Below are 10,086 nucleotides of genomic sequence, written 5' to 3' on the forward strand. Positions count from 1 at the left end.
TACCGTTGCTTATTGCTAGAATGTCCTCACTAGATAACACAATATGCTGTGGTTCACGTGTTTTAGACTTTTTTAGTTCAGCTTCATCACGAGGTGAAGATCTCTTTTCTTATTTACCGATATTGGAGTTGCAGACCCGGAATTGTTCAGGTTGTTAATATTATTCGTTTGTTATTGTTCGTTATTTACTGGTTTCTATCTTTTTATACTCAGTATAGTTGTAAATATTTTACGCGGGGGAGGTCTCTATTCACAACTTTCACGATTTTCACGTGGCAAATTTAATCAGATGAAAAAAAAGTCTTCAAAATTGTCAGTACAGTAGAAGTAGTTTTGATGAATTTATTTCACAGTTCTTACATTTATAAAGACCTCCAAAACGCTAATTACTCCAAAAGCCGTTTGATTAATTTTCATTATTATTATTATTATTTCTATGGTATGTAAGAAAAGGATTCTATCACTGGTTTTAGCTACAAATGGGAATATCCCGCTTTCGGGTAACTGTTTACGCGAATACTCAGCAAAGCATTGTTACCGCCTAAACAGTTACCCTCGAGGCCGGAAATTCCTATCTGCACCTACAACCAGTGAAAGAATCTTATATGACAAAATCAATCAACTCAAAATTACGCATAAATCATTGAACGTTAATGTATTTTTTTGTGTTAATATTAATCATTCACACCCATGCATACATTGCTATGGGAGGTTGCTTCCTTAGAACTGGGCTTTTCCTGTTGTGTATTTATCTCTTGGAACCCGTTTTATGATAATTTGTAATAGAATAGCGTTTAGAATGGTACAAGGTGGTGTGAGGTGTGTTGTATATTTCATTAACTCAAATATACAGACTCAATCCTGTTAATACTTCACTTGATTGCATTTTATGTTCCCAAAGAATATTCTATAGATTTGATCATACATATTGCAATAAAGAGTTGTAGACCTTACAAAGCGAAGTTATATTCTTTCAATTCTTAAAGGTGTGTCTTAATATGACACATTTTACTGTATTTTATAGCCAATCTGCTAAACGCAACAGGGAGAGCACAGATTTACGAATCGCGGGGTCAAGATTTCGATCCTCGTGACGATTAATAAAAGACATTGTGTCTGAAATCATTTGTCCTCACGTCTGATTCATGTAGGGAAGTTGGTAGTTACTTGCGGAGAACAGGTTTGTACTGGTTCAGAATCCAGAAACACTGGTAAGGTTACCTGCCCGCCATTATATATGACTGAAATGCTGTTGAGGAAATGGCGTTAAACCCAAAACAAACAAACAAAACTATATTTCATAAAGTGAGTTTAGTAACATACCACACATTTTACAAATTGATAGATAAATGTCGTGCACTAACTACGCTAGAGAAATTGATTGTTACAGTAAGTGATGAACACCGGTCGTGGACAAATTGATTGTTATAGTCCAGTTTTATGCAAAAGATAATAGGTAAGAGTAGATTTCTCGGAAGTACAGAGCACTAAAAACACAGCCTCAGAGCCACGCATTTGCAAAGTAGGCCCACAACAAAAAGAAGCTGTAACGGAAAAATATTACAGACGGGTTGCTTCAAAAATCCAACAAGTACATTTTAATTTTATGCAAAATATAGATAGAAGGGGGGGGGGGGGGGGTGTGTGGGCGGTGGCGTGGGGGGGGAGGTTGAAGGGGAAAGTAGAACAAGGATGAATATACAAAGTGAATACTACGTTCCTTAATCACAGTTACACTACAACGTAAACAACAATAGCGCAGACATTCATGTACCAAAGATAAATACACACAACCACACTCATCTAACTAACATACATAAACAGACAAATAAGATATAACAGTTGTAAGTCACCGCTTTAGGCACACAAACGCACACATATAAGAATAAAGGAAAAAAAGGACCGCGTTAGGATTCCGGCAGCCAAAATAAAGGGTTGGGGTGGGGGGAGGGGCACGAAAACTAACTCATAGTTAAAGGGGAGGGGAAAGAATGGGGGCGATAGGGGGAGTGAGGAGAAGGCGGAAAAAACGCTAACAACAAACAAGATAACATACGCAACACAAAATACAAGAAAGACAGAAAACCAGTTGAAAATAGGGGCACCGCCTTTATATAGCACAATTTTCATGATAAATACGTTCAACAGTGATCTAAATATTATACTGAAAAAAAGACTTCTAATTTTGAACTTTCACATTTTAACCGATATTACAATGGTAGGTGACAATGTTGTGTAGCTGGTATAGACGAATAACAATAATGATAACTTAGGACTGATGAACGATTGTGGTACATGATTTTATATATATGAATTTGCTGAAACAGTGATTCAGTATTGTTATTGAGTAAAGTATATTTTATTCTTTCTTATATATAGGGCTTCGGTATCTGCAATGTGAGAAGATAGATTAGGTGCGGTGTGTAGTTGCATTTTTCAGTATATATTTAGATCACCGTTGACCGTATTTACCATGAAAAGGGTGCTATATAAAGTAAGAATAACAGCAATATATACATAGTTTATCAATGGTGTAAAGAGTGAAATTATTATAGTAAAACGCAAGTTTGAATCAGCCTTTGGAGTCTCATTTTTGCATGCTTGATACATATTCTAACTTTAAGAAAAGCATCTTTTTATAATTTTGATATGCGCATCAACATTACTTGAAAATAGTTTTTGCATCGGTAACATTACTTTAAATTCTGTGAAAACAAAAGTAGGATTACAATGAAATCTTGGCATTACCAGCTGAAAACTTGTAGTCTATTCTGTTTCCGAATTTTTCTTTGCTCAAACAGTGTAGAGTCACGGTCTAATTTTGATATATTTGGCTTCTGTGGCCAAACGAAAATTGTGATGACTTAGCCAAAAATAACAAGAAACAAAACAAATGTCTCTGGAAATAGGTGGTTGATTTGCAATCTAATTGTTAACATATCTGACCAGTATAAAGAATAAAACAAGTACAATGCCCAGATGATTTAAAGCTATAGTAAGACCAAATATCAAACTTAACTTTAAACTCTTTAACTAACACTAAATGGTTAAGTGCTCAAATACAAACCACTGAAACCAAGACATGGTCGACCCTTACTTAATTTATTTCAGATATCCTAATTTCACAACCTGGGGCCGTATTCATAAAGCATCTTAAGTATAAGTTTAAAATTTTACTTAAGTTTGTGGTGATTTCAACTTAAGTCTAAGTAAAAACAGCTAAAACTTAAGATACGTAAGAAATGACTTAAGTCAGAAAATAAAATAGCGTGGTGAGTATGATTAATGTGTTGTTTTCAGATAAAAACACTTTAAACATAATTGCGCATGTGGTATCTGTCTGAAATTAATGTTGTTTTTTTTTAAATGTTTTCGTCAACAATAAAAAAAACAAGAATTACTTATTAAGTTGTTTTGTGAATAACAAATATACTTAAGTAAAATAAATTTCTAACCTAAGTAATACTTAAGTAAATAATCAATTTCTTATACTTATACTTAAGATGCTTTATGAATACGGCCCCTGATGTGGTAATATGTTAAAAATGTCTTCATTTTTTACGATAGTACAGAAATTATCTCCTTCTCAGAAAAGATGATCTCAGGAGTATTCTTAAAATCCCAAAATGTGTTGCGTCTTGAAGAAGAAGACATAAAACACATTTAAGCGAACCTTGTGTAAAGATCATAGCGCATATCTACCCATTATAATACTTGTTTACGTTCGGCCGATCCTCATATCGTTACTGCTCACCTACCGATACCATATCGTAAACGCTGTTTATATTAGTTTACAAAAATGAACTTATAAATTCTGTCAAAATGAATGGAGAATTTGTAATTGGAAGGAGTTTTGGAACGGCTGATTATATAGTGTTTGGAGCTCTTATAGCAATATCTATAGCAATCGGAATATTTTCCGCCATCAAAGATAAGAGACGCAACACATCAGTAAACTACTTTCTTGGAGACAGAAAACTGAAGGCGCTTCCTCTCGGTTTATCTTTCGTGGTGACATTTCAGTCATCAATTATGATGCTAGGCTCTCCGGCTGAGGTGTATGTGTATGGACTGCAATACGCTATACAATTAATAGGAGTAATGGCATCATTTTATCTGGCATCCTTAATTGTTGTGCCTATTTTCCATCCGTTGAATGTAACAAGTGTGTATGAATACTATCAGCTACGCTACGGAACAAAATCTGTCAGGTATCTCGGTGTAGTGTTAGGTGTTTCCTACTATACGTTATACATGGGTGTAGTTTTATTTGGAACTGCATTAGCGCTTCAGTCTACCACTGGGGGGCTACCACTTTGAATATCAGTTGTTAAATTTACAACAGCTGCAACTTTATACACGTCTATAGGAGGGATAAAAGCCGTCATATGGACCGACGTGTTCCAGTCATTGGTCATGCTCGGTGGAATCTTAGCAGGTAATTACATAACCTCATTCAATGTAGATTATATATAATTCTACATAAAAAAGCAATTATGATTACAAAATATAGACAGGTAATAATTATGCTTATTTCATATTATATTTTTACAGCTTCTGTGTAGAAATAAAATGTGCCTTAAGTACTAACTAGTAGACTGATGTAAACAAATACCAATGCAATGTATTGGAGTCATGCATGCCCATTAGCACGTATTCATGTCCGCTTTATAACTTCCTTACCGGAAAGATTGTCATAACTATTGTCATAACCCTAGCATCAATTGTATATTTCTGAAGGTCATTTATATTTATTGAATGACAGTTTGTATAAAATTGTTCAGGCACTTATAAATATCAAGGCCCTACCTTAAGTGGGATCTCTGCAGTTATCACTCCCTTTCGTCTGTCCTGACACCAACATGTCGGGGTCATAACTTTTATTTTATTTTTGACGCAAGAATTTTCACAACATTGAGGAGTGCAGTGCGCATAAATAGTGATTCTATCTTAAAGGCCGATGAAAGGAGGAGTTAGAAGGCTTTATAAATACTGATACTTCTTGTTCTGGACATTTCAATGTCAGCAGAGCTTATAAGGGTCTTACAATATTGCACTGTCTTGTCCTGGACATAACTTTGTTGCCCTTCAAGGTTGTGGATCGATAAGGTCAATCGACAGTTTCTGTTTGTTTCCTTATTCCCTGTGAGCTCTTAAGGTAGTCTCCGGTAGTTATGAAAATCATTCCTATTATGGCGAAGGAGGCGGTTTGCAACGCGAATCCGCTGTCTCCATGCCTTTTCATTTAAACTTGGTAGAAATATATATAACAATATTGTGACATAAACGACTGTACTGTTGTCTTCAAGCTCAATGTCTTTGCAGGCAGAAATGGTAATATACTACACATTTTTTGTGTATGTTCTTATACCAATTTTAAACTGATTACACACATCAATCACGATACTTATAGCTTATTTACTTTTAAAGTCAATGTCTAATGGGGTCTGCATATTTGGTTAAAGGTCTTCTTTTTTTCACTCCTAAAAAATAATCATCACTCTTGGTTTGTGGGGCCTGTATTCCATCTGTACGATCAAATCATTACTGGGTAATAGTTGAACTTTCTTACAATATGTCTTCAATTGTAATAGGGGCTTAAAAATGAAAAATGATTTGATGCGATGGGTTCTTAAAACAGTGATGTTCTAGTGAATATAATTTTAAAATCGTATTGCGTAAAATTACCAACTGTACAGTACTTCCTGTTGATGAAAAACTAGCAAAGTAATGAAGAGTTTTATCCAAAGTTAGTTCATAAGTAGACTTAGTGCAGTGATAATAATAGTAGCTTCTCTCATTTCAGTGATCATCAAAAATACAGTTAGTGCTGGAGGACCTTCTAACGTCGCCCATATAAGCAAAGATCGCATCAACTTATTCAACTTTAACCCTGATCCAACGATCCGGCACACATTCTGGACATTAGTTATTGGGGCTATACCTCACTATTTCTACACGGCAATAACACAAGCAGGCGTTCAGCGCATAATGTCCACACCGCATCCAAATGTTGCCAGGAGAATGTTGTATATTTCAGCACCAATCTACTGCATTGCAATGGTAGTGGTAATGTTCGAAGGACTATCTGTATTTGCATATTATAGCTTTAGAGGTTGTGACCCTTTGGCATCCGGGCAGATAAGTAACCCAAATCAGATAATACCATTTACTATACTTGAAATGTTTCATAATCTTCACGGAATGCCTGGTTTGTTTATTGCAGCTCTTGCAGCTGCTTCTTTGAGTACTATTTCGTCGGGATTAAGTGGACTCGCGGCGGTCACGTGCGTCGATATATTGAAAGTTCTTAAACCGGATATTAACGATCAGAAATCAACAAACATATCTAAACTTTTTGTTGTAATGTATGGAATTGTTTCAGCATCCGTCGCATTTTTTCTGTCTAACGTAAAGGGTCCTCTAGGTGAAATAATGGCTGGTTTTACGGGGGCTGTAGCGGGACCTGAAACAGGAATGTTTTTTGTGTCTGTATTCTTTCGTCGATGTAGGCCAAAAGCCGTTTTCTTTGCCACATGTGTAGGATTAGTAGTAAGTTTATGGTTAATATTTGGACAGACATTCTCCTCAGATTTGACCAGAACACCCTACCTTCCTCTTGGACCCACAGACCAATGTCCAAACAGTACGAAAAATGGGTCTTTTACCATTTATTTGGAAAATGCTCAAACGGTCAGTACCTCTACAGTATCAACAGCATGGTCTTCAGCTGCTACTAAAGCAATGGAAAGTAAACAATTGTCCGGATTGAAAGTTTTTTATTCGATTTCTTTTATGTATTTTCACTTGATTGGTACAATTATAACAATAATTGTGGCAGTAATTGGAAGTATTATTCCCCTACCAATACAGAAGCAAAGGGCAATGGTCGATGAAAGATGTATTCTCCAATTATCTATATTTATTCCGTCTATATGTAGGAGGTTGTACAGGAAGAAGGAACAGGTCAAATTAAATGGTTTTGTTAAAGACGAAAACGAAGATATGTTAAAAGAAGAAAAAAGCACAAGTATCTAAGAGTATTTGACAGCCAAACTGTGATATTTCGTAATCACTGACACTATCAACAATCTATGAAATTATACCGCGAAAATGAAATGATAACAAAATCCGAACATAATGCGTTAGAGATAAGTAAATATCTCAAAATACTGTCCGGATTGAATGGAACTCAGTCGATGTATGCCATACCTAATGAGAATTATTTGATAAAGTAACTTCATGTTGCAATATTCTTTATAGCTAATCTTTCCCCGCGGCTATGATTTCGGATGTTTTTACTAAAACGCGGCTTTGGATTGGTTGAAAAAAGATTAGGGAAGCCCGTAATAAGCTGACTGGATAAAAAGGTAATGTTCACAATCATAAAATTTGTATCAGAATCAAACAATACAAGGTTTTCTGTGAAATTAGGAATATTTTACAAGTATCTGACTAAATCCATGACTTTTTCAATCATCACCTGTAGACTAGTAGGCGTATGCTGGCGTATTACTTCTACATGCCATTCAATAAAAGTGATAGTTGTGTTTGGAGAAAAAATGTAAAATATTTGGTCGGTTAAGCCTATATAAAATTACTATTTCTTTTTTGTTTGGAAAGAATTAAAAGAATCGCATTTTGACTGTCATCTCTCAATTTTCTGGAAGGTGACGGGCCATTTCTTATAATGGAAGCCTGTGAGAAAATCAATTGCAGTGTGTCTGACCATTAGCATTACACATTGCATGAAATTAAATATTGATATCTTACCGCCACTCATGCTAATACCACTACTACCTTTCTTTGACCAATTATTTTATGAATGTTTGGTAGATGCTGAGAAACCAGCTTACAGTTTTAATTACTGAAAGGGCATAACTCTGTAAGATCTTTTCAAACTTTCAAAACATAGTGAAGTATTTTGTCCAGCATTTGCTGTACATATAAATACATTATGGAGAGACTGTGTTAAGGTATACTACATCAGATTTGCGAATTAAGACGAAGTGGAGTGTGAATACCTAGGACGATCGGTTTTTCAAAGGGTGGGGGGCATCTCAATATATGTATTTATAGGTAGATAAAGATATTTATGTCATTGTTGTACATTTGAGCGAATGGGTCCCATTCTGAATTATGTTAATGCATGTACTACGGTAAAAGCCAATCAGGGAGTTCCTTTTATCACGTGATACCGTTTAACCAATTGGGAAACGGCATCTTCCTTCTTCGAAAAAATTCCAGAGTGAAAAGCACGCTTCTTTCTTCTTAGTTTATTTTGGTTAATTTCTGGTTTTATCTTGAGTGAATCGATTGAATTTTATGGTAATCTAATACACATTATATTTGTTTACATTCACCCTCTGGTTCATTGCAGTACGGATGGGATATACTTATAAATTTTGATGTGTGTTTTTTGTGTACACGGCGTTGGACTGTGACGTACTTCTTTGTTGAATAATTCAAAATTGCGTTTTCTATCCAGCTTTTCGGACATTCTTTTATGACTCGTTTGAAACATTTTATTAGGAGCCAGTCACAGCTACATTTCAGTTAAAATTATCATCGTCACCATTGGTCCAATGTTCTGGTTATCCTGGGCGGCATCCTAGGTCACCAGTTCCCTGATCCTTTGTGGCGGTATTTTCCCCAGATATGTGAAAAAATTATTTTTAAGGTATTGTTCGGCAAAATAAATTGCTGTTTTTCAGTCAACATTTAGTTCACTCTTATATTTTCCCATACATAGTCCTCAGGGTCAGTGCTTCGTTGTGAACAGATGCACATAAATGTATTTTATAGGTAGATAAAATTATTTATGTCATTGTTGTACATTTGGGCGAATGGGTCCCATTCTAAATTATGTTAATGCATGTACTTCGGTAAAAGCCAGTCCGAGAGTTCCTTTTATCACGTGATACCGTTTAACCAATTCCGTCTTCGAAAAATTTCCAGAGTGAAAAGCACGCTTCCTTCTTCTAAGTTTGTTTTGACTAATTTCTGGATTTATCTTGCCACCTCCTCCCTTTCCACCTCCTCTTTCAAGTGACAATTTTTTAACTCTGAAAGGTTTCTCATATGTAAATTCATTTACATTTCTTGATTTACTTAAGGCGGGTTTTTTTCCGCCCTGATTTGTGAAATTATATATTTGTTAAGGCATTGTTGCGGGCGGTATTTTTTGTCTAGATATGTGAAAATATATATTTGTTAAGGTATTGTTCGGCAAAATAAATATTGCCCTTTTTCAGTCAAGACTTCGTTCACTCTTATATTTCCCCATACATAGTCCTCAGGGTCAGTGCTTCGTTGTGAACAGATGCACATAAAATTTGATTATATTATGTGCGGTAGGAAAAACATGCGTATAACGATGATAAGGTCTGATTTAAAACATCACCAACATGAGGTAGGTATATACATTTCGCTTTATCTGTCTGTCCGTCAGAGAACACATGTTCTCATATTGCCAAAAGAATTAAACGACCGTTATCAAATTGTATAGGAATGTTATTCAACCTAACCTACCGGCTACCTCGTTTGGAAGTGATCTATTAATTATATTATATATATAAATTAACTTATAGACCGCTTAACTGGTCTATGACAATTACCAGACATGTCCTTCCTCTATTGGTTACAATACTATAGAATATCATAAAATATAAAAAGAACTAGACAGACTATAGAGGCATGTAAAAGTTCGTACATAACCAGTGACCAAGTAAATAAGACTATTGGCTGGTTCACAAAAGTCTGCTATAGATAAATACTTTCGTCCAGTATCTCGAAATGTGTTTAAAAACTGTCTTTGCGATTAATTTAAACATTTTCTTATCAAAAGGTCCTAAAATTTATTTCAATGTCAAACAGACCCACTCGGTAACACTTCCGTCTAAATACTGGCTTATGAACACTAACAGAAATAACAAAGCTGTCGGAGGATAGCAACGCTCGACTATTCAACAGCATTGTCAATTGAATGCATATACAAGTCGAGAAAGGGGCATAATTTTGTAGAAATGCAAAACAGGGTTATGGAACCTGCACTGTGCATATCAGCTCATGACGGTGAACAAGTGT

General features: G+C 35.3%; 1 protein-coding gene across 1 annotated transcript; it reads left to right on the top strand.

Annotated features, from left to right (window-relative positions):
- The first annotated feature begins 2,001 nt into the window (after nucleotides 1–2,001).
- On the top strand, nucleotides 2,002–9,258 carry LOC123541066 (sodium-coupled monocarboxylate transporter 1-like). The gene is made up of 2 exons (XM_053527255.1): nucleotides 2,002–4,438; nucleotides 5,807–9,258. The coding sequence occupies exons 1-2, from the start codon at nucleotides 4,417–4,419 to the stop codon at nucleotides 7,036–7,038; spliced, it is 1,254 nt and encodes a 417-aa protein (XP_053383230.1). The 5' UTR covers nucleotides 2,002–4,416; the 3' UTR covers nucleotides 7,039–9,258.
- The last annotated feature ends 828 nt before the right edge of the window (nucleotides 9,259–10,086 follow it).

Source organism: Mercenaria mercenaria, chromosome 16 (assembly GCF_021730395.1).
Source record: "Mercenaria mercenaria strain notata chromosome 16, MADL_Memer_1, whole genome shotgun sequence".
NCBI lineage: Eukaryota > Metazoa > Mollusca > Bivalvia > Venerida > Veneridae > Mercenaria > Mercenaria mercenaria.

What these genes read in the sequence shown, in the direction of transcription:
- LOC123541066 (XM_053527255.1), top strand. Translation starts at nt 4,417, where the DNA reads ATGCTCGGTGGAATCTTAGCAG. An exon ending in GCTCGGTGGAATCTTAGCAG is followed by an intron (nt 4,439 to 5,806) that starts GTAATTACATAA and finishes CTCTCATTTCAG; the next exon opens with TGATCATCAAAAATACAGTT.